General features: G+C 41.4%; 1 protein-coding gene across 3 annotated transcripts in view; it reads left to right on the forward strand.

Annotated features, from left to right (window-relative positions):
* The window catches only part of LOC121600373 (gamma-aminobutyric acid receptor alpha-like), a 62,891-nt gene that overhangs the window by 23,330 nt on the left and 13,652 nt on the right, over window positions 1-25,909 (forward strand). For all 3 annotated transcript variants that reach the window (XM_041928891.1, XM_041928889.1, XM_041928890.1), the window contains exons 3-6: window positions 8,798-9,440; window positions 11,648-11,715; window positions 15,485-15,705; window positions 23,202-23,284. In XM_041928891.1, coding sequence (XP_041784825.1) covers window positions 9,194-9,440; window positions 11,648-11,715; window positions 15,485-15,705; window positions 23,202-23,284 — 619 coding nt within the window. In that variant the 5' untranslated portion in view covers window positions 8,798-9,193. The remainder of the gene's footprint in view (window positions 1-8,797; window positions 9,441-11,647; window positions 11,716-15,484; window positions 15,706-23,201; window positions 23,285-25,909) is intronic.

Raw genomic sequence — 25,909 nt, forward strand, 5'->3', positions numbered from 1 at the left:
TTATTCCAAAAAGAACTGTTTGATTTACCGCATTGGAATTTTTATAAAAGCACAACAATTTTAGTATTTTGATTAGGACACATACTTATTTGATTCAAATGTTTTTGATATCACATTAAATTTGATTCTCACAAACCAAGCGAGTTCTCAACTAACATGAAAAATCTTGCCTCGCTTAAAACGATCAATGATAAATTTTTAGAAATTTTTCTTTAAGCTCAATTGAATTGTTTTTTACATGTCAGTAGTCAGACATGTTTTATAATATGTTACCAAAATTTTTTATTATACTTCATAGCACAATCGTCAAGTTTACATCATAACAACAGGATTCTGGCATTGATTCAAATCTATCATAAATCAAGCCTTCCTTACGAAGGATGGAATATAGGATTTGAAGACATTCACAAACACTATGAAGATACAAATAAAGCATACGAAATAGTTTGGAAAAACACTATCCTTAAAATATACTTCGAGATATGATGAAATAAATCAATATTTTTTTAGTCCAACCTATATGTGATTGATGTCACCAGGCTGCCATTGCACAAGCAAGCAAGCACACATCCTTTCATTTTCTTCGTTTTATAGCACAGTGCTCCCGTCCTCGGTTGTGCTGAAAAGCATGATTAGAAATCACTCACGTAATTGCGTTACAATACATCAGCTTACATCAAGCGTAGAATACGACCGGATCACACAATTTGCGTAAGTTGATGAAAAATCGCACACAGCCACACACACACACACACATACATCAATCGGTAGTGTGTAAGTGGCACAAGACGGCAGGACGACTGTCGCTCGAATCAGCCCGATTATCGTACAACCAACCCCGTCTAATCGATTCAACCGCTTCAACTTTCACGCGCCGCACGTTGCAGCGTGCTGTTTTTCCCCCCGTAAGTGCCCGGTCGTTGGTTTCGATTTCCGCCGCACGCCGGGAGAGAACACGTAATTCCGATCAGCAGTGTTAGCGGTTGCTCAAATATCCGGCCCTCGGTGATGGTGGTGGTGGTGGGAGTCGGGTTTACAGCACAAAATGCAATAAATACCGGAAATGCAGCGAAGCGATAGAGCCCTGGCACTTTGGGTGACTTGTGCGGCTCCTGTTTCGAGCATCCGGCCCTCCCGCGTAGTGGAGCCGCGTAGTCAATATTTGAGCAGACGATTTGTCAAAAGCGGGAACCAAGCACTGGCAAGCCCGGATGGACTCGGCAAAAAGGGGCAATGTTTGAGCGTTAGATGGATCAAAAATCGTTGACAATCTGTGAGATTGCGATGCACGGAAGCATGGCGGCACAGGCGAACACGATGCCGATTTTGGAGCGATGGAGTTGAGTGGTGAAAAGATTTCGCACGAGACCTGCTCGGCGCTTCCGGTGCCAGTCCATTCCCCAATAAAGGGGCAACAGCACCGTGCTAAGGAAATGATGGATAACAAGATAAATTTCTTCAGTGCTTTTTTGCGACCGTAGCATGCTGCTGTAGGGACGATGGGTGCTGGTCGTAAGATGTAGAACGATTGATTAGGGGGATCGATTCCCCCCGAATGGCCGCTGTGAAGACAAACTCTCAAGGCGCCCGGACCAAGAGACATCGCTACAGCCGTGGAGTAGTTGGGCGTATACATTGCGATCGGAAGTCGATAAGTTCATTAAGTGTTTGGTCGTATTTTGTTGATACTTTCGAAGGACGGACGGGCAGACGAATGGATGCTTTTCTTCCATGCTTTGCGTTAGCTGCTGTTGAGGGGAGAGCGACTGTGAGAGGATATTGTAGCGGAGGGAAAATAAGCAAACCAGGACTAGGAATATTGTGACTTCCGGCTTCCTTAATCTGCGACTTGCATGCAATCTGAGAGCAAAAATTTAGTTTTTCAAATGAAAAAGGAAATGGAAGTAGAAAAAGAAGAAGAAGAAACAACTAGAAGAAGTTTACAAAACAAAAAAAAAATACAAAAACAAAATAATGTTAGTGAATAGGCAAAAATGTTGCAAAATTTTGCCTACATTCCACAAACATATTGTAGCAAACTGAATAACACAAGAACAAATGTAACTGTCGCGTGAAAGTACTTCGCCTTCGGAAGGAAAACCCTCTTATTTTCTTGTCCACCTTTTCAAACCGCCATCTTTGCCTCAGTGAGCCCTATCGTCACTCCAAAACCATTCGCGACAAGATTGATTCTTTCTCCTGGATGAGGTTTTTTGCACCTCACGTTTCCAGCGAAACTAGTTTCCACCGTTGACCCACAGCAAGGACCTCTTTAGCACTCTTTTTCTCTCTCTCTCTCTCTTGTTCTCTCGCTCTTACTCACTCCCTTGATGCTAAGAAACCGTTCCATCAGTGTGCGCTCAACCGTAGCTCAAACATTCCATCCAGAATGCCTGACATCCTCCTGTCCGGGGGGGTAGGATAGACACATTCTGCAGAGATCCCCCCCCCCCTTTTCGCCGAACTCTCAGCTAGTTGCGCGTGTGTAAACGCGTGCACAAACAAGTGGTTTCGGAAGCACTCCGTTCTCTTCCCGATTCCCGATGCCCGATAATAGCCTGGGGCAAAGAAACGGTTAAGAAGAAAGAAGCCACGCGGACGATAGTTTGAAACGCGGGGTGAGGCTGAAAGTTTTTGCTCGCTCGAGCAGAACGGCCGTCGAGAAGAAGCACAGTGGCTTTGCTGGTACGCCGACTCGCTAGCATGCTCTATGGACCGATCGCTTCTTGCAGCAAATTCAAAGTCGAGAAACCGGGGGGTAGGAGGAGATGGTGTCCCACCCGAACGAGAAGCTCAGACCGGGCCGGGGTGGTCCGCTTCCCATTTTCGGAAGCTCAGACGTATTGAGACGAGCGCTGGAGCGGATGGATGTTTGTCCTACCCTTGTGAAGTGTGTAGGCCTGCCGTTGATTATGTTGGGGCTGGAAAGGAAATCAACAAACACTAATCAAGTCGCAAGATGTTGCGTTTTCTTTCCCTTCCCAAGGCGCGCTGTTCTTCTTATGCTTCTGTTTAGTTCTGTTCACTGTTTGGGCCTGGAATAGCTTAATCGTTTTTCGGTTGACGTAAAGATTGCCAGGTTGATTGCTTTTCGGCCAAAAAAGCCCCCATCGGTCTAGGGGACAGCCGTGCGCAATTGTGTGTAAATTTTAAGTAGTGTAAAGACGGTTCCACCGAAACCTTGCACCCGGGCTACTCTCAGTTGACCTTCGGTGTGGGATGAGACGCATGAAGTAACTCAACATCGCAACAACAGCAACAACAACAATGGGGCCCTTAAAATAGGTTTCACCCTTTTGGGAATTTGTGAAGTTTTTTGGGAGAGCAGAGGCAAAGAATTTGTCATGCAAGACAGACTCTTGCAACTTAGCATAGCGCCCATACGTTACTACTGGAGGCATCTGATCCGAGGAGAGAGAGAGAGACAGATAGAGAGAAAAGAAAAGAGCTATAAAGACCCGTAAAAAGCCGCCTGGAAACAATAAAGCATCATAATTCTGTTATCGCCCCGGTTTTTCCCGCAAAATGTAATTGAATCCGGCACAGGGATGCCTCCCGTTCAGTTCTCCGGGTAAGGATGTGTGTGTGTGTGTGTGTGTGGTTTCGAGGAACGTTCAACTCGCAAACGACATGGATTGCTTGTGTGCGGGAGGGATTTTTTTTAATTCAAAAAGGATAAAAGAAAACCCCAACGGGTGAAAGGCAGCCCTCGTGAAGGGAAGGCGTTTTATAGCCCTGCGGTGATTTTAATGCCATGCTCAATTATGCCACCACTTCAGGGTTCTTCTTCTTTCTTTTCTTGTTTTTTTTTTGGTGCCCTCCCCTCGGCAGTATGATTTAAGGCCGTATGATAAGACTCGAGAAAGATGGATGAAATTGTCGGTGAAGTGTAGCCAAAAATTGCATATGAGCTTTTAAATTCATTTTTCCCCCTGTTTGGGCAGTGGTTTTTTACATGCCAATAGCAATATAACGTCAATAGCATTGTTTTCCTGATGCGGGGGGTGTGTATGTGTGTGTGTGTGTGTGTGTGTGTGTGTGTGTGTGTGTAGATGAAAGTGGCGCGTTCTAATGAATTGAAGTTAATCACTTTTATCGCATGGTAGTAAATCTAGCCCATAACGAGCCTAAAATGCCATTTTTGAGAGATGAAAACATCCCTAATGTGCGCTTGGGCCTAACTGCTGAGCCAAATGCTGACATAATCTATGAATTGGAATGAATCCTAGCGTATAAGAGTTGGGGCTCAAGTTTTCTTATACTAATACACTTTCAAACGATTGATAAGTCTTTTTTTTCTATAGCTGAGTTGTGCAGTAGGTTTTGATACATGTCTGCCAATGCCTGACTTTTTTAAGCAAGAATTGGCCCAGTTTTGTAAAATATATAAGAAAAAAGGAGGATTTAAATGCCTCGCTGACTGAACACAAGTTTTCTGTACTTTTACTTATGTATCTTAGTGACTCAGTAAATTAACAATACAGCTACATAGAATTTGCGTATTCAGATAACTTGTACTAACCTTAAAATTTAACTCTGTTTCAATAGTCTTGTCCTTTTTGTGATAGTTAAGTTGTTATGTCGTAATCCTAATTGATGGAATCATTAACGCAATTAAAAATAAATATGTAAGCATTTAACTGTAAATGTGAATTGGTAAAATAGGCCATTTATTAACAAAAAAATACATTCAGCCAAGGCAATGAAGCATAATTTGCTTAAAATATTACATCATAAGAGGATTTTGAATGATTTGTTCCACTGCATATTTTAGCTATTTTAGGATTCCTCGCTCTTTAAAATATGGCTATATTGTACAACTTAAATAATATAACTGAAGTTTCTTTCGGCTCTTATACGTTCAACTTGACTATAATTTTATCTGCCGGAGACCACTGTCCCTTTTTGCTCATGAAAACTTTATTATGTTCTCAAGGATGGCATATACGTCCATATAATCATAGGTTTAACATCAATTGTTTGAATGCAAATTCAAAAGTTGTAAGCTTTGGCTAAAATATAACACATACAAAGCATGAACATATTTAAAAAAAATAAATGATATGGTATGAACATTAAAAGCTTAGCTTTAATTGACCAAAATATCTGCAAAAAAAAACAAAAATGTAGAACATCCAATAAACACTTAGTGAACCACTATATGTTTCGCAATGATGTGGCTACATTGTAAGGTAAAGTAAGAAACTCAAGTACTTTCTCTTCTTCTTCTTTGGCTCAACAACCGATGCCGGTCAAGGCCTGGCAACACACTTGTGGGGTTGGCTTTCAGTGACTTATTGATTTCCCCCCATAGCAGGATAGTCAGTCCTACGTATGGCGGCACGGTCTATTTGGGGCTTGAACCCATGACGGGCATGTTGTTAAGTCGTACGAGTTGACGACTGTACCATGAGACCGGCTCAAAGTACTTTACAATGCAGTAATTAAAATTAGGACACAACATCAGTGAGTAATTCAGTTTAGGAGAAAACAAGTCTAATTTCTTTTACGCAAACCGCCTGTAGTCCCTAAGTGGATCAGTTTTTCCGCTGCCACAGTTGCAATAAAACAGTAATCATAAATATCACACTTTGCCATTGGGTTAAACCACTCCTCTTCCTCCTCCGCATCCCGGGACTATAATAAGCCATATAAATCCTGCTTTTCACATTTTTTTTTCTGCACGAGTGGGAAAACAATCCATCACCCGGAGGCTCGTTTCCCGTGCAAAGAAGCTAATTCTGGTTTTAGGCACACAGACAGTACAAAATTCTGCCGTGAGCGTATTACGCGGATTACCACAAAACCGCCACCTGAAGGTGTAATGGTTTTTTTTTTGTTTTCCTGTGATACTTTTTACGGCAAAAAACACCGGCAAGTTTTACATTCAAACTTACTGCGGTAGAAAAAGGTGAACACGAATTAGGTGGTTAACAAAATTAAACGATGCGTTTAGCTTTACGAGTGTGCTTTGTTAATCCAAGCGAAGCATGTTAAATTTTTGTTAATTTTTTACGCTATTTTCCGTACTCGCATGCTAAACGAAACTCCACTGAGATTGTTTTCCTGTCTGATATTTTTTGCGCCTTATTTTCTGTGTTACAATAACATTGAATAAAATTACATTTCGTTTTAGTTTAATCATTTGATTGACATTTGTTTTGCTGTGTTTAATTTGATTTGATTCACATTCGCTTTGTTCGGTCACTAAAATCACTATTAATATTGCAGCCTTGAAGTATTACTAAGAAACAACTCATTCATCCTGCTTATTTTTCAGTTAAGCGTTTTTAAAGCTAAACTATATTTTGTTCGAGAATCATTTTCACAAAATAAACTGGATTTTGGATTTAAAAAAAACTTATTTTTGTATTATTATTATACATCCAAAGCTTGTCCTTTGAATTGTTATTACCATTTTATAGTTCTTACAATTTACCAATATCTAAAAATAAAGTTTTCTAATTCCACTACACGAAAAAGTTTTGCAAACAAGATTGACAAAAAAACATAAAAACTCACAAACACAATAAAAAGCTCAAAACAAGCACAAAACATTACATCAAAATTAAAGCGCAAAGTTTACGTTTGACAAACAAAGTTACCATGCACTGCTCTGGCCCCTCCCGTACAGCAAATAGAGCGAAATGCTACCAAAAAGTACATGAAAAAAGAAAAACGTCGTGAACATGCAAACAAGAGTGAAGAGGCAAAGCGACAAAACATAATCACAGAATCACAGAGGGACAAGACAAGTTGCCGGCCAAAAGTTTGTCGCTCTCCCCATTTCAAGTGCGGCGACCTTTGCGCCGGGACAGGCGGATGGAGGTGGAGCGAATTTAATGTAGCAAAAGTGTTAAACTATGCACCGTGGCTGTGGCGGTGGCGTATCAGAAAAAGCATAAATCTTAGCGCACATGAACTACGCCGGTTATGCGCGCCGTACCTCCTACCTACTTTCCCGCTTTGTACACGTGAGCGCTATACAGTACAAACTAGCACTTTCCCGTCGTACTTTGGGAGTTGTTTTTTTCTCTTTGTTTATGCCAGGAATGCTTATTTGAGGAATGAGAATCGAAAGTCACTCATTTTGTTGTTTTGTTGTTGCTGGTCCCTTTACTTTCATTCCATTCACTGCAGCCCATTTCACTCTCTCTCTCTCACACATATCCAAAACGTACTGATGTCACCTTGTGCAATGGCGGTATTGAGAGCCCCCTCGCCGCAACCAGCCGAAGGGAGAAACAGATTCGCCAGCATCAAGTTCATTGTAATGTAAGCTGAAAGCATCCCTCGGGCTTCGGGTCATATTCTACGGCCGGTCGTGCCACACGCGCCACAGATGACCGCGGGTTTAAAACTTCACCGAGGTTTGCCACTGTTGGCAAAAATGGCAGCACAAAAAATGGTAGAGAGCAAGAGAAGTAGCAAGGCTGAAAATAATTCAGCAACAACAAAAACCATACGAATATCCGGAAGCCCACCAAACAACACAGCACAGGGGGGAAAAGAAGCGTAGTTTGGTTGAACGCCTTTTTACACGGCCCTACTTTGGCCTGAAGGGGTTTTGTAAAAAAAAGGACGTCAGTCGGCCACAAAACCACTAACAATCCTTTCAACTTTCAACCCTTATCTTTCTCTTTCGTGGTGTCGTTCGCGAATAGCCCGTTCGCACGGGTGATGGCTGCATGTCGATATTTATGGGACTAAGGGGCGCTTTGATCATGTGAAGGGGTTTAGTAAAAAATATCGCTAAGTTGGTACTATGTTTGCCTGTTGTTCGTAACATTAATGTACAGTGAGCATGATAAGAAAAAAAAACAATGCCATATTTTACAACGTTTTAAAATATTGAAAAACATTTCACATCATTTTTTTTCATATTATGGTGAACCGTTCCTGTTCGCAGGTTCAGACCGTCGGGCTGAATTATTCTGATGAGATACTTTAGTCCAAAGTTAAACAATTGAACAGACATACTTTGAAAGGAACTAAATAAAAATGAAAATAAAAATGAAAGGAAGTAAATAAATAAACAATAATATTTCACATTTGAGAACCATTGAAGTAAAAATTAAACAGTTGTTTTAAATCTTGCCATAAGATATTATTATAAAATACAGTCTTTCCCAGGGTAACGCGAATAATGCGTTCCGGAGATATTCGCGTAGGTCACGTTTATCACGTTTTTCTGCCAAAAAATAATTGATAAATAGTCGTTGTTTATTAAATTTAGTTCTCTTATGCAGTTATTTACTCATTTAATAAAATTCTTGTTGTAAATCCTGGAGAAATTTGTATTGATTTGACATATAATCCGTTACAATTCGATAGTCTCGGAGAAATGCTGTATAGCATATAACCGTACTTACTTATTAATTTACTGAATATGTTTAATTTTGTTGAATCCTATATTCGTTGGCATGGGCAAATTTGCCCTTCATATCTCACTGTTTTGCCATTTAGTGTCAGTTTCCATGATAGCTCGATCAATCCGAAGACTCCTCATAAAGTATCAACTCAATCTTGAGCCAATATTTGCATCTCCTTTAGTATAAAAATGAATTGCATACTTTCAGGCGTTTTCAGGCAAATTGCCCAGTATGCCGCAAGATGATCACTATGTATATTTGCTTTGAATCTTATCTAATATTTTAATGAATTCCTGAAGTGTTTAAACTCACATGACATTAATGCTTAATCATACTGTACACAATTTTGGAATTTTGCTCCTCGTTCCCATAAGCTTTGTTGCTAACTTCATCCATGTAATTTCTTCCTTTTCGTGTCTTTCCAGAGCTCCGCCGGACAAAATTCCCTTAAGCATGACGCAGCTGAGGCCAGCCAGCAATCGAACGGCTTTTGATCAATCGCTTTCATTCGGTTTGCTCCGGAGCGCAGCAAAATGCAGATGGGCTTGCGGGAGCTGCACCATCCCGTGCGTATTTTAAACCGGCCCAAATGAAGATCGGCTGTTCCGGTGGGGCGTTTGATTAAGCCAGCAACCGAACGCAGTCAGCAGCATGGGATCGTGTCGAACAGTGTACTGATCGAGTCTTGGTTAACGCGACCCATACCCCTACCCGTGTTAGCGTGTGTGTGTGTGTGTAACCGAATTGTCCATCCGTTTGTCCAATTTGTACCGTCGAAAGATTGATTAAGGATAAGGGACACGACGGCGCGCCTTGCAACGATGGCCGTGGCACACACGACGGCCGTCGGACTGGTGGGAGCAAATTTATTCATCACCATCAATCGCATCATCCTCGGTTCGTTCAGCAACATAGCGATCGGCATCGGGACGTGCTACTTCCTGGCACCGGCCGGGCCCGTCCACGGCGCTATCCGGCTGACCCAGCGCAACAACCATGCGAACATATCGGAGCTGCTGGACAACTTGCTGCGCGGGTACGACAACAGCATTCGGCCCGACTTTGGCGGTAAGTGGACGTCACGCGGGAACACCAGCAAGTGTTGAGGGGAGGAGGGAAGGGGGGGATGGATTTTCGGCGCAGATAAACGAAAGCTTCCCACCAAAGATTTGGCGGAAATGCTATCAAAATGTTAATCGCAAGTCGATGGTGGTGATGCGCGCTGCGGACGTTGTTTGTTCCGAGGGCAAAGCTATAAAACGGGGTTCTTGGGGGACTTTTGGCAAAGGTACAAAGAAAGCCCGGATGGAATATTTACGCGCGAAAAGACGCGCGTCCGAGCTTTTTCGGATGGCCGTTCCACATCCATCAATATTCATTATTCATCGTTTGATAGGCGAACCACATTGGTGGTAGTGCTTTCGCGTGACTGGGTCATTGACGTTGTTTGAGTTGTTGCCTGTCTTGAACGAGTGCTTCCTAATACCTGATTTATCGGGTTTACGACCGCATCACATGTGATGGTTTACGTTTTGAAAACGTCATCAACCGTACAATTGGTGCGTTCAAATTCAATTGCATTCGGCTGTAACGAAGTACTGGGATGACAGAAATGTTGCTTGGAAAAGAGTTGAATAAAGCTAATGTTGTGATGGCATAGGATTCTTCAAGTGGTCAAGTAGAGCTAATATAAATTGTAACACTTAAAGGAGTTTTAATGTGCCTCAGATACCCAGCCAACATCTCCATATCGATTTGAGCCTCAAGTTAGGATTGTTCATTGGAGCAGGTGTGTTAAGTTCAATGATGTCAACTATTTAAACACTGTGTGACAACAGCACACAAGATTGAAAGAGTTCACAGAAGTTTGATTTAAAAGCAGAGAAGATTGACTAGGAAAATTGTTTGAAGGGAAAATGGCGCGATTATCAGCTTGCCATTGTGCTTTTCATGTTAGGATTGTTAGGATGAAGATACAGGATATCCCAAAGTTTTTTTGGTAAATTTCCGTTTGGTTGGTTCCCATTTTTTGTATGTCTTCCGATGACTTGTTGGCATTTCACAGAATATTTTTATTCAATTGTTTTAATGTCCAATGGGAGGATACTAATAAATCGTGATATCGAACCAAAAATCCACAGGATACGATGAATAAATCGTGAGACGAACCCAAACAATTATTGGAACTAAGTAGTGCTAGAAAATAAGCGACATTGTGAATATTACTCCATCACGCATCGGCTTCCAAGGGGTTTTAAATGTTCATGTAAGTGCCGAAGGTTTCTGCTCTTTTATTTAATCGAGAGAAGGTCCGTGGCTACTAAGTGCGAGAATTATATATCGAGAATTACTTACTTACTTATCCGGCGCTACAACCGCTTTGCGGTCTTGCCCTGCCTTAGGAGTGTCCGAAACAGCTCACGATCTCGCGCCTTCGTCTTTATCGAGGATTAGAGTCTAAATTAAATAATAAACGGGAATGAAAACGAATTTATCTGTTTGGTTTGTATTCAAAGATTATTGTTCGTATATAATACATTATTATTAATCCTTATTAATAATAACGTTAATTATAACGTTGATTATTAGTCCTAGTCACATAAGTCTGTAAGACATTGTATTATGTTTGTCTTTTATTTGAAGTTTAGTTTTAATGAAGATCTTCGATAGGGTAAAAGACCACTTGATATTTATGATAAATAGCATTCCAACTGCATCAAAAGTAAATCTTCCTTCATTGATTAACCATGAAGCTCTCTACCTAGCCTCAGTATAAGAAGAACCTAAACGCTTCCTAAAACTAATACGCTATTACTCTATCTACACAATCGATTAAGCACAGTTCCAGAAACATGTAGTAACCCGGGCAATCATCAAATGAGCAGACTTATTAATTGTGTCATTAGCAGCTCCATGGCATTTCCAGGCAACGGAAAATATGTACTATTGCTTACAAATTAGTTTCCCTCAATCAACAACCAATCAAATCAATCACGACGTCACGTGAACAAACCACCCCACCACCAGCAGTAGAAGCTCTCCCTTCACTCCGCGTTTCTCACCCAAAACTCCATCGTCCATAATCCTAGCAATATAACTTTGTAACAAAATACTTCCGCTACCTGTAACTTGGTACATCCCCAGTGACTCCCCCTAGTGACCTATCGATTGCCGATGAATGACTTATTAACTTTCATCATATTGTATTTTCCACTGCATCCTGTGCTCTCACCTTCTTCTGCTGCGCACTAAAAACGCTTTTTCTTACTTCGCAGGACCGCCAGCAATCATCGAGGTGGATATTATGGTGCGCAGCATGGGTCCGATTTCCGAGGTGGATATGGTAAGTGATAACCGATCGCATTATGCTTTCCGGGAGGGGAAGGAAAATCGTGGCAAATAGCTATGTTATTGACCAACGCAGAACGCTGGCACTTGCTTGTGAAAGGTGTGTGTGTGTGTTTTTTTTTTTCGTTACTTTTCCTGACCCTCACACAAATGATCCCGATGATGAAGGTGAAAAGCAGACTAACAAACAAAATGAAACAACGTAATATACCTGACGCGCGCTCTCTCTTTCTCTTCGTTTCTTACAAACAAACGAAAAGTGTGATGCCTAAAGGAATGAATGATGAAGAGTATTTTTTGCTGTCTTTGTGGGACGAAGGAAAATGAGGAAACTTTCCGCACGGTGCGAAAGACCGGCTATGAAAACCGATGATGAGGCTGTTTTTCCACCATAGGAGTGGAACATTTAGCAGCACGGGTTGTGTGTTGTAACGCGTGCTGATTAAACGGTTTCCCTGAATGCTGAAGAAGTTGTTTCCGTTGGAAAAGTTTGCGAGAGTTTGGGAGGGTGCGTATGGTGCGAGGTTGGTTGTAAGTGGCATAACCAAAAAAAGCCACATGAAAGAGAGTTCAAACCACTAGTGGAAAGAAGAAGTTACCAGCAACGAACGGAAGGAAGCAAGTTCCTGAAGGTTGTTCTGTATGTATGTATGGACCTTTTCGCGTTTGTGGTCAACATCGCTGCTGTGCGATGCCTCTTTAAAACATTTCCCACAAATGGATGGCATTTCGTTGGTAATTTTTGGCTCCTTCGCTTTGCTCGTTGTGCTTCACCTTTGTCTGCGCTTAGCGGATTATTTTGGACATTTTTTTATGTTTTTATTTTTACTTTAAAAATCATCCTTATAGCTTATGCGTTGACTTTTTTTTTGTGGCATTCTATAAAAAAAAGTCATTATTCAACCTCTTTTTCTGCATCCGCTTTCGCATTGTGAATCAAAGGATAATAAATTTCCATTTTTTTTTCTTTTGCTGTTTTTTTACTTTGAGCTTATCTCTCGATATCGATATTTTTGGCCATCCAAACGCATCCACCAAGCACAGCATTATTACTTTCTAATGCCGTTGAAAAATTCCTCCCTTCCCGTCCGTCCCACCGCCAAGCTCGTAAAGATGGCCCCAAACAACAAGCATCAAACATCCTGAAATCCTTCATCTGCATAGTTGCCGCCATAGTTCGGTGCAAGTCGGTTGTTTTGCCGGAAACTTGCTCCTTTCGTGCTGGAAGTTACAAAGCTGTGGCCTCATTTTTATGTGGCCGGTTGGCTGTAAACAACTGGCAAGATTCATCGTTCACCTTAGCGCGTAGGGAAGGGAGGAAAGGGGGCTGCTTCTTCGCTGTGCATTGTAATCAACAATGTGTAACATATCGTTTCTCAATCCCGTGTTATCGTAGTGAAACCCGAGGAAGGAGGCAAAAGAAAACTCTCCTCCATTGTGTACCAACCGAACCAGCTGAGAGGATTATTAATACACTCCGCTCAACGAGAAAGGTGTGGGAAGTTTATCCTGAAGTCATACCCAACCAGCAAAGATGCTGTCGCCAGATCGTTCTAGCGAAAGAGCCATTTCTGGATTTTGCTGAAACTTGTGTAGAAGGGTTTCCCAAGGGGATTTTTTTTGTGTTATTGCGTGTGCCACCCAAGAATACAGGATATTGATTTATGCTTTCGTGTCGTTTTTTCACATCCACTTTCTGCTACCATTGTTGCATTTTACCACACTGTACCTTCTTCCCGTATGTCTGTCTCGTAAGGTGTGCCGTTTGAGTGGTTGAGTTTGTTTGTAAGCCTTTCTAAGGAGTTTTTGGCCACAGAATAACGGAAAAGTGATAGCGCCGGCGTCGACTATTCTGGTTGCTCTGTGTTGACTTCAAAAGCGTTGGCTCTTTGATTGATACTGTATTGATATCGGTCGTTGAAGGTAAAGGTAAAGCCTACGCTTTTTTTTTGTCTAGAGGTCCTTTTCATGTGTCGTGGTGACGGTGTAAATGACAATCATATATCAAGAATGACACTCAAATGATTCAAAAGAGGAACAAATGATAAGACAACTTTTGATAGCTTCAATGTAAGATATTGAAGGTAGCATATACAATTCTAGTAAATAATAATATTCCATATCAAAATATTTAGATATTTGAACAAACATTAATATATGTTGATGGAAGTGTAAATATCATAAAACACAAGTGGGCTATTCATCTCGTGGAAAGACTTTGGTTGTAGAATGCCCAAATTTATCCAAAATAATTTGTTCCATGGTATTCCTCAACCTAGATTAAACGTAACAGAGATATCGAAAACATTATTTATAAAAGTATCTGGTGCTGGGCAGATACGTATAAAAGAAATTATGGTCAGTGTCAGTGTAAGCCTCATCTTTAATCTCTAACATCCTATTTGAACTTAATCAATCATGTGTTGAATGTTACACAGGCGTCTGTGGTTTGATCATAAAGGGGTTTTCTCGTGAGGCCGTATCTCATATAATCATACAAGTTACCATTGGGCGCATTAATATATGTTTTACGAATTGAATGTATTTGGATTTAGTGTTGAGGATTTGGTTTGAGGAATTCCAAATATTCATATGGGAGGCTCTGTCTGTAGCGGGTTTGAAATAGAGTTGGGTAATTCAGGTTCAGATTTGTGAATCTGAATGAATGTTTGGAATGATTCAATGAATCTGAATTCCGAATGGAAAGATTCATGAATCTCGAAAGATTCATGAAATTCGAAGGATTCATAAATCTTGGAAGATTCATTAATCTCGAAAGATTCATAATTCTTAAAAGATTCATGAATCTCAAAAGTATATGAGATATCTAGAGATATCTAGTATATCCTATATCTATAAAGATTAATGAATCTCCAGGGATTCATGAAACTCTAAGGATTCATAAATCTCTAAAATTCATAAAGCTTTAGCTTTTTATTATTATTCTTTTTGGCATAACAACCTATGTGGTCAAGCCAGCCTATACAGGCTTTTGAGACTTTTTGGAAAGTACCACGCAGTTGAACCGACAACGGGCAAGTTGTAGGTGGGATTGGGTAAATTCAATATTTTGGAGATCATACATCTCTAAAGATTCATGAATTCCAAGAGATATACTAATTTTAATGGATTTATGAATCTTATAGACTCGTGAATCTTTAGAGATTCATGAATCTTTGAAGATTCGGCTCGAGATTCGAAACACTCATCACTGAAGAGTCATATGAATGAATCTCAACGAAAGATTCATAAACCCAACACTAGTTCGAACATGTAAATTTTGTCAACTAGTCTTGCTAATCAAGAAGTCACTCACGAAGTGCTACGGAATAATTTGATTTGTTCGAATCAAATAAAATTTTATTGATAATTGATTCCCTAGCAGAGATCTGGCAAGAGCTTTCAATTAAAACACAGTGTCCCCATATCCGTAATTGACGGTTGGTCCTTTTTTAAATGAAGTGTGCTTTTCATTTCCCTTTTCTTCCAATTGAAAATCCTACAGTTACCTGCTATTATTATGTATTATGTATTTTAAAATGAAGCATCTTCTGCTGCATTTTATTTTCCCACAGAGTGGCACTCGAAAAAAAAAACTGTTACAAAACAACATCCCCGATGTACCATTTCCTTAAAAGAATCTCACCAAACAATCCGTTCCAAATAGTTGTGTGGCAATGGCGGAATGTGAAGTGCTTGCTGTCTCCTGCATTCTGATTTTGTATTTCTTTTCTCCAACACTTTTCTTTCGCCCCCACGCCTAGACGTACTCGATGGATTGCTACTTCCGGCAGTCGTGGGTCGATCGGCGGCTTGCATTCAGCGGCGCACAGGACACGCTGGCACTGAGCATTTCCATGCTTGGGCGCATCTGGAAGCCGGATACGTACTTCTACAACGGTAAGCAGAGCTATCTGCATACCATCACGACACCGAACAAGTTCGTGCGCCTCTACCAGGACGGACGTGTGCTGTACTCGAGCCGGTAAGTAAGCATTGAGCGAGCATCTGCAGGAGGGAAAAAATCTTTACCACACATGAGCCCCCACACTATGCCATTAGCAGTAGGTTGCGCGCCTCGAGGAGAGACCATCAGCGGTACTAAAGCAAATGGATTGCTATTAATTTAGCTTGCCGGTTTGAACTAATTCGTGCCGCAGCTGTTGAGCGTTGTACTAATTGATGGAGTGTAAAGATTTTTCTTCCACGCTCTTGACCTGTGCTCGGCACTGGGGCGGGTATTGGGTTGGGAGTTGAAATTGATCAAGCTGTCACTGGGAATCATTGTTTTGGAAGGTACTAATGGAACGCGACCGTCGATGCTACTCTGAAGTGTGTGTTGGTTTGTTACAGTGGTGCAGACAAGTGCAGAGGCTATTAATTTACCCAAATGTGCTGGGAGCTTTTCACTAAAGTATAAGATAATGATTGTAAACCGATAAAAGATACCTGATTTTCATTGGAGAATACCTTTAAAAGGTATGCAATACACATGACATTTTATTTAAATATGTAGTTGTGGTAAATACTGAGTTCCTAAAGTACCCAAGAAATTTGAAGAACTACTGTGGAACAAAATACGATAATTTTCATTTCGTACTTATGTGCTAAGCTCATGCAGAAGCTATTTTGCTGCTATCGAGGCCTCTCGCTACTTTGATCTAGCCGCAGTTAAATGCTTTGATCAAGTAATGTAATGCCTCTCATTTTTTAAACGTCTTGTTAATCTTATTATAAAAGCGTCACTAATCCATCAGCATTGTCATAATTCGTGAGAGCAGTGATTGATTAAATTTCCATATTTTTCCAATAAAAAATCACGCTGTTTTTTGTTCCTTCAGCCACGTTAATGTAAGCGATGCGAGGAAATATCACGACCAATATTCGTTTTTCGTCAATTAGCGATACGCAAACGGTGCCTGTGTGTGTCCGTCCGTTCGGTCCACTTTCATCTTTTTCCGTTGCCGGTTTTTTTTACCCGATTCCATCAACAGCATGGGAAAGATTTGTGCGTGTGCCTTTTTTTTCGGGGTTGCAGCATTCTACGCCACGTTGTTTTTCACTTGTCAGAGTTGTCCTGCTATCAGGACGCATCATCGCACGATCCGAGACTGCCGAGCTCCAAAGTGTCAACGTGAAAACCCATCAGTGTTCCATTAATTGACTCTCGTCCGCTTCGTGTGGTCTGTTTTGCCACCCCCTTGGGGTGCTTCTTCCTCAGCGCCGGCCCGGACGCACATCTTTCATCGTTTCGGATTTCTATTAATGCACCATCGTCGGGTGGTGATATCGGAAACGCACCAAAATGGCACACTGATAAAACGGCGTGCAAGGGAAACGGCAAAGCAGAAGAGATTGATAAAAATGGAAACAAAACGCACACACAAAATGGTCCGGCAAACTTGTACCGGATCTTTGCGCGAATTGTAGACACACACACACACACACAGTGCTAAAAAAGATCATCAAGAAATGGAGGGACAGCGCTCAGCGCGGTGTCATGATACACACTCGGGAGCTAATCGAAAAGCACGCGCTGGTCAGGCAGGTCAGGAGGGACGCAAACGGGGACGGGAAATCGTGATAGAAATAGAAAACGAGCCTCCGCTCGCCGCTGTCCGTCGCTGCGTTTTGGAGGAGGGTCGGTGAGTGATAAGGCAAATAGAGAAACAATATTTGACCAGCGGTGAAGTGTGTTGCTTCTGGCGCAACAAACCGAACCCGTGAGTTGATTCAACGATCCACCAACGCCTCGGTCACACCGGTTGGCTAACGATTTGGCAAATCGATGACAGACGTAATGGAATGAGTTTTTACAGAATACGTTGAAGCCTCGGTTCTCGGTATTTCATCGCAATAGGCTTTGCAAGGTTTCTGCTGCCACCGCGGCGTCATGACAATGGCAATTTTGTCCGGCGAATTGGCTAATTTAAGGCGTATTTCCTTGTGCGACAGGTATCACGTTTCCAGAGAACAAGCCCATAATTTGCACCCGTAGGTTGGCTACCGTTCGTACCAGACACGCCTGATGGTATGCAACGTGCCGCACATTGCCAGCCTACTTGATGTGTTATGTGTTTCTTTTGGTGAACGGTTAAAGATTTGATTAAAGACTTTTCAATACACAATGAGTGCGAAAAATGCAGCACTGTTCGACAATTGCAAACTGCCTAATTTCAGGGGTTGTATCTGGTACTGGTATCACGTTATCGAGAAAATGTATGTTAGTCGCGCCCGAAAGGTATGCTACCTTTCGTACATCGATTTCGTACGCCTAATTTTATGCAATTTGCTGCTCGTTACTAGCTTATTTTATTGCATTTTGTTACTGAATTTTTAAAGAGAGATACATTTCACACCATCCCACTAGATGATCGCCTCACCCATTTGCACGTTGTCGATGGTCGTTTCATATTGCTTAAATTATCGCTTACTTACCTCCGCTTGAATCCGCAAAAACCGACGCAACAGTGCTGGCGTATCGTAAGACTAGCTAGCAGCCAGCCGATCTGTGAAATACTATCAGCGTGTTTGCCTACAGCAGCCGAGCGTCGAGCGAAACAGCAAAACAGTAAGCAAATAGAGCAGGCAAGCAGGAAGAAAGGAAAAAAAGGCAAACTAGCTACTGGAACTGCAGATCCCGAGGAAATGGGTGAACGCCAAACGCAAACCCAATCAAATTCACTCCGGGCGTTTGTTTGCCCGCTGTCGAAGTGCGGCTCGGAATTCATCAATAATCGGCCAACTTTTATGGACGTGGGACGGGCTGTGTGGGTGTTTGGTGTTTTGTTTGAGCGAGCAAACAGGGAGAAGGACTCCCGATAGAGAGAGGGCGGAAGGTGTGAGCGTACCGTCATCGCTAGACAAATCGTCTACCAAACGGCAGTGGCGGCGCTGGGCAGTGCCTAGACTTATCATGCTGGTCATGCCCGGCGCTGTACAGCGTCACTAGTATCCGGGGTGTACTTGTTTTGCTTCGCAAGATTCGCATTGTGCAAGAACGGTCATATTGCTAGTTACTTTTGACACACGCGCTACGCTGATGCTTGGGGCAACCGCGGAACCGACTCGGATGCCGACGGGGTCATGGGCACAGGGACGCGCGAAATGAAATCGATTGTTTGAGAAAGTTTTTCCTCCTCGCCTCCCCTCGCAGTGTTTTGTGGTTTGGCGCAAATTACAGTTTCACTGCACGGTGTTTGCGCCGTAGAAGAGCTCCATAAATAATCATAAAGTTTGATCGGTCGGCAAAAAGGTTACCGGCGATCGGTTTGTGCTGCAACTGCACGTACAGCGTTGCTGCGTACGGCTCATTAACTGTGTTTCTGGGCTTAAAGTGTTATCCGGCGGTAGTGAGCATTTGATGCGCCTGTTTTGTAGCGAGCAAACTGGTGTTACTGGTGTTATAGCACGAATGGTTTGAAACGATTTCCGTGCTACAATGACAATTAAAAGCAATGGAGGAAATGATCGTTTAAAACGGATCCAGTTGGTGGTCTGAAAACCTTTAGCTGATTTGGTTCAGCCTGTCCAATAGGATTATGATAATCAATGAGAAATGTGACGTTGGTTAAAAAGCAAAATTAACTAAATATTTCAATAAGGCTTTTCAATTAATTGAGAGTGCTAAAAAAAATGAAAACTTGAAAACTCAATGTTGACCCTGTTTGAGTTGCCAAATTTTGATGTGCTCCGTTAATTTTTTTTTAAATAATTTTAGTCAAAAGAAGATTTTCTTTCATTTTTTTCAATACCACGACAGCTATTTGTTGCTTCATTATCATCGATCGCTATCGATTTACTCACCTTCCCACTCCCTTAGACTCACCAAATGGCCTGCTTTTGAACCACACCAGGTGAGAAGGCGCACCATTCCCGAGGCCACGGTTTAAATCCTTCGTTAAATACCGCCAAATTGCATGCCAAACGAGCTGCTCGGATCGAACCGATCTAATGGTCCGCGGATGGTGCCTGTTTCGGGTTTTTCGGGCAAACTACCACGAGCAGCCGCGAGTTGTGCTCGCGCTGTAGTTAATATTGCCCGAGGGATTAATTTGGCAGACTGCGTGGGGGAATTCAATTTCATTGCCATGGTTTGCACGCGGGCGATGCAATTGGAAGGATGCGAGAGTGGGAGAGGGGGAACAGAGGGAGACCACTTGGTAGTACAGTTTATGGACAAGTGCTTTGGCTGCCGGGAAAGGGGTTTAATTTAGGCAAACGCAGACTGGGCAGACTCGTGAACACTGGTGAACGCGCAGGCCGAACTGAAATTAATTGAACAAACGCACTTTTTTGGGGAGTGGAACGTTAATAGAAGATCGTGAGAACTATTTACCTGTCATATCAATCGGTTAATGTAATGTTTTTTGATGATCGTGTACGTAAAACAGAAAACAAAACAGTAATAACGCTTCTGGTGTTTCAAAAACAAGTAACTATAGTTATAATTTAATAGTTAAATTTCATGTTCGAAAAAGGTTCAGAATCCTGTTTGGCATAAGTTTTTGCGTACGGGAAAGCAACAGATTTTTTTCATTCAGTGTTTCTCAATCCATTTGAAATCCATAAGCATGTGTTGAAAACCCTTCAAACATATCTCAAAACTGTCAACGGGAACTTGAAAGATCGGTAACTTGTTGCTAGGACACGCATTGGACACGCTATTGACGATGTTCAAATTTAATTGAAAACGATGTTTACATTGATACGTTTGTTAGAGCAACACTGTAATATTAAACTGTTAGGCAAATTTCATCCAGCCAAAATGTATGTCGACTAGAAAGCGTTCAAGTATTCAATTCTGGCTTACGTTTAATAGCTCAAATAAGAAAAAAAAATGAAAAAAATCTTTTAAATAGAATCTTTCTTTTAAGACCGTACATTGCCCGTACGTTCTTTACATTGTCCGTACTCGCTAGTGTAATCCTGATTTTCACTGGCGCATCTTGCGGCGGCTGGTGGAAGCTTTTCTTGGTCATTGAGGGTATGGTCTCGCTGGATCTCAAAGTAAAGTATTATTTTACAAAACTTTTCTTGTCCGATTTAAGTGATAAACACGAAAAAAAAAACATATTTTCTGAAGCGGCACCAAATTGTTTGGCAAACTGCTTCAGTCAGCCGCCTCCAGATACGCTAGTGAAAATCAAAATTGCACTTGCGATAACGGACAATTAGAAAATAAATATTATGTCTATTTTCATTAGCTTATTGAGTTCAAAAGATGTGAAATTTTTAAATAGTTTTTAGCTAGACACGTTACTAAAATTTCTCCAGGGTAATTTTGTATGCCAGTTTTACAATGTGGAATTTTTCAACATACTAAATTGGCTATAATGTATACAAAACAATAAATGAAATACGTCAGAGATAAAAAAAAACAAAGAAATAACCTCCTATCACTGTAACTTCTATCACTGTTCTCAAACTCACTTTAAATTATTATGCTATTTATTAATATACAGTGGAGCGTCGTTTATACGGGTACTTTTTATCCGGCTGTCCGTTTATTCGTGCTGTTGGGAAATGACAGTTCAATACACAGATGGCATTGCGTTCTGAGGTGGATGTTTGAAAAAAAAAAGGTTATCAGAGGACATTGTCATAACAAAAATCAATACTATTCATGGCAAATTTCAAATATTCTCATTGAAAAAAACATGAAGTTAATCGGCCTCAGCACAATTTTTCGATCGAAAAAATTCGATAAGCGCTCACGTAAAACTGACAGTATAACTATTTTTTTCATACTCCTACATAAAGTCGATTTGCATCGAGTTCAGTATTTAGTATAGGTAAACCATTGTTTGTAATATTTAATAAATTATTTTTTAGCACCCAAAATATTGAAAAATAACCAAAACATTCACCAAATTGCTTTTACATAACGTTTTCCAAAAACATCAATCTTGATTTGTGGCACTTTTCTGATATTCGATAATTTCCGCAGCTCAATGCGTCGCGGATTTTTCCCCATACAAAGCGAAATGATCGAATTTTTGTAGCGTAGTTAATTTTGCTCGTGAGTGTCATGCTATACCAGTTTTCAAAAAGACCAGTAAAATGAACATCATGCCGGTGAAATGAGTGTCAAATGACACCAAAATGACAGCCGATCGAAAAATTTTGCTGAAGCCGAATAAAAACTGGGTTATTTTTATCAAAAAATAAGATTATTGTCCAAAAATTAATCAGCAATTTGTGATAAAATATATTATTTGACTCATTACAGGGTTTCTCACGATTTATTGGTCGGTTCCCATCAATTTTTGGTGCGTTCTTACGATTTTTTGGTCGTATCCCATAGATGTTTGGTTCGTTCCCATAATTTATTGGTATTTTCCGATTGGGTATCAATACAATTGGACCAAAAAATTCTGGGTAACGACCAAAAAATCGTGGGAACGCACCAAAAAAATATGGGAATCCACCCAAAATTGTTGGGAACCGACCAATAAATCGTGGGAAACCCTGTATCCGTGTTAGTACGTGCTAGAACAAGTTCCAATGAGCCCGACTAAACGGCGCTCCACTGTAGTTACAAAATAATGCGCAGAATAAAAAAAAGGATTCTGTTAGGAAACTCTTTTCTCTTTTTTTATTTATTTTTAAAAAGACGTTGAAAGTGTCTCTGATGGAGCTCTGATTATGAACGTTTTGCTTATGGGGTTGCATATCTGTAGGCGTCATGTGAATGATTAAAATTGTTGAGACTAAAGAAGTCTAAAAAAGTATTAGCAAGATCGTTACATTCTGCATGCTTGACGAAGAAGATGTTGAAACTTTGAGCCACATTTCCACACAATGCGGTTCAAATAAACCATTAAACTATACCGCGATGTTTCATTAGCTCCCCGTTTACCTGCCAGAGGTAGTCGGAAACGTTTAAGAAGAAAAGGTATCTCTTAGTATGCACTAATTAAAATCTATCTTACAGTTGGTTTCGTATTCGAAACGCTCCTGCAAAACAATTGCGCTCGAGCACTTCAGCTAAGCAAAGTGAAGCCAATTTGAAGACAACAATTTGCCTGGGAGCCAGCGAGTACTTGAGCGGCTCCATCTTCTAGATATCTAGATATTGTTGTACCCGTCGGTTTACTATTTCCACCCAATTGCGTTGGAGTACAGCGTGGCAGGCTTGGGTATCCATTTCTTCCATTCTCATCCATCCAACTAGGTCCGTCCCGTCCCGTCCGAGCTCACTGTAGCAAATTGCCAATTATCGTTCCATTAGTTTCATGCAGTCCTGCTGCCTGCCTGCCTGCCTGCCTGTGTGTGTGTCCAGTGTCTCCGGTGCATCCTATTAAAGCGCTGTAGATATTGTGGTTCAACCGTTGGTTATACGATACGCGGAGTGGCGCGTTTGTGTGGTTAAGATTTTTCCGCCTCATCGATTAACTTGTACCATAATTTGAGTTTGATTTCACGCTGTGCATACACACACCCACACACGCCCGTGTATGTATTGGCTTTCTTTCGCAGGCTCACCATTAAGGCCGGCTGCCCGATGAACCTGGAGGACTTCCCGATGGATACGCAGCGATGTCCACTGAAGTTTGGTTCGTGTAAGTAATGTTTGCTAGAATAAGAAACCAAAACAACAAGCGAATTGCTTTTCCCATACCATTATTGGATTGTGTTTCGTGTTTAGTCTGCAGATGAAACTTCCAGCAAATGACAGCTGTTCCCGTTCCCTATCCCAAACGAATGTTTCCGTTCAATTTGTGCTTTCAGTTAGATATTTAAATCCCCTGGCGCACCGTCGACCGGAAAGTTGATCGATTGTGGTTGCGGTCGCGTAACAAAAACACACACTCCGGGTGCTGGGTTGGGTGGAACACATATTGACGGGCTGGCAAAATACCTTAAACCACTTGCAATCACATGTCACCGATATGGGTCACAGACGTGCGCGCGGGCCGGGTGCAAAACATAAAAGTGAAAAATAACACACGGATTTCGATTACGTGTCGCTACCTGGCGAGGCGTGGGAATCCTTTTCCATTCCATTTAGTTGTTGCTGCAACTGGCGACCCGTACCCGTGCCGTGCTGGATGATGATGATGATGATGACGGTGATCGTTGGAGCATCTCGGAAATCACAGGAACCTGCGTTACCCGTGGAAACCGGAAGCCAATAAATCTCACCTTCATCAGCGCCGCTTCACCACCAGCACGGGCGCGGGTGCGAGTGCGTTCCGGATGTGGTATGATTTTTCCGGGTTTGTAAACTTTTACTGCAAACGTTTCCAATGGTAGCGCAATGTGTGTTTGTGCATGTTTGTGAGTTAGTAGCAAAGGATCAGGTAAAGGTGAACAGGCAGCCGAGCATGGTAAGAAAAGTGGAAAACAAAAACGGTAAACACACACACACACATACACACACCAAACTTGTCTGCCCGCTCTGGCGGAAGTCGACTGCAGCGAACCGGAACCGGCACGCGTGAGTGTGTGTTGGTGTAGACCAATTGGAATGAAATTGTTGTTTTGCCCAAGCACAGACAAACAAAACGGCTGCCATCCGATTGCGGCTGGAGGCGTCGGGAGGTGTTCTGCAAACAGAAGGGTGGAAAAACTTTCCCAAAAACTACTCACGCGCTCGAACTTTGTGAATATTTTTGCTCTCACTGAAGGTGATCGAGCGGATGTGTGCCGACACACGGCTTGACTAACCGGCTACACGTGTGGATAGTTTATTTCGCTGCGATGCACTTTCCCGTTTTGCATTTCCACTTTGCATGGTGCAAATGGTGGCTTACACCAGGGCCAGGGCAGCAGGAAGCTTACGATGCTTCTCCCGCTGAAGGGTGGAGTAGGCGTTGGTAAACTGCATCGCTTGTTGCATTAAGTAATACTTTGAGTAATTTGCATCTCCTGCGTGTCATTGTGGTGTGTACACTTTTCCCCAACAAACTTTCTCGTGGAGAAAGATTTCATTTGCATTCAGTGGCTATGTGGGATACACTGGGACAACAATACTTTCGGAGAGTTTTGAATTGTGCCATGACATTTGATTTGATTTTCCACTAAAGGATCTTCAATATTGTTGGAAGGAGAAGCCTTTACATGAGATGAATGAAAAAGAATGAAAATATACTATTTTTATTATTTTTTATCAATAATTTTAGTGTTGGGTTTCATTACTCTTTCATTTAGCTTCATTCGTCTGAATTTTCAGCAATGAGTGATTCGAATCTCGAATCGAATCTATAATGATTCATGAATCTCTAAAGATTCATGAATATCCGAGGATTCATGAACCCTGAAAGATTAATAAATCTTCAAAGAATCTATAAGATTCATGAATCCATTAAGATTCATAAATCTCCAGGGATTCATGAGTCTTTAAAAAGGTATAATTTTCAAAATATTGAATTTGCGCGATCCCATAGGGCTGACATAGGACGTAGGATAGGTCGTAGGACTGACTATCCTGCTATGGGTAATCAATGAGTAACTGAAAGCCTAGCCCTCTAGTGTAGTGTTGGGCAAATCTGATTCAGATTCATGAATAAGAATGAATCTTTGAAATTATTTACTGAATCTGAATCTGGGCTGCGAAGATTCGTGAATCCCCAAAGATATATGAATCTCTAAAGATTAATAAACCTTCAAAGATTCATGAATCTCGCAAGACTCATACATCTCGAAAGATTCACGAATCTCTACGGATTCGACTATCTTCTAAGATTCATAGAGCTTTTTATTCTCGTTATACTTCTTCCTGGCATGGCAACCTACGTAGTCATGCCAGCCTTTACAGGCTTTATAGACTTATTGGCAGGTACCAAGGCTACGGGGAGAAGGTCCATGGCTTAAACCCACGACGAGCATGTTGTTAGGTGGGATCGCGCAATTAAAGTACTTTGAAATTCATACATCTCTAAAGATTCATGAACCTGTGGAATGAGGATATGTATTTAAATGAATTTAATCTATGAAAATAATTTAACTTTCGAGTATCATGAGTCATTGGAGATTTATGAATCATTCCAGATTCATGAATCTTTGGAGATTCATGAATCTTTGAAGAGTGGATTCGACATTCAAATCAGTATGTGCTGAAGATTCAAATGAATGAATATCCACGAAAGATTCATGAAACCCAACATTACTCTAGTGTTGCAGGTAGGTCTTGACCGCCAGCGGATGTTGTGTTAAAGAGAAGAAAAAGATGCCAGCGTTGTTAC

This window comes from Anopheles merus, chromosome 3L, assembly GCF_017562075.2.
Source record: "Anopheles merus strain MAF chromosome 3L, AmerM5.1, whole genome shotgun sequence".
NCBI lineage: Eukaryota > Metazoa > Arthropoda > Insecta > Diptera > Culicidae > Anopheles > Anopheles merus.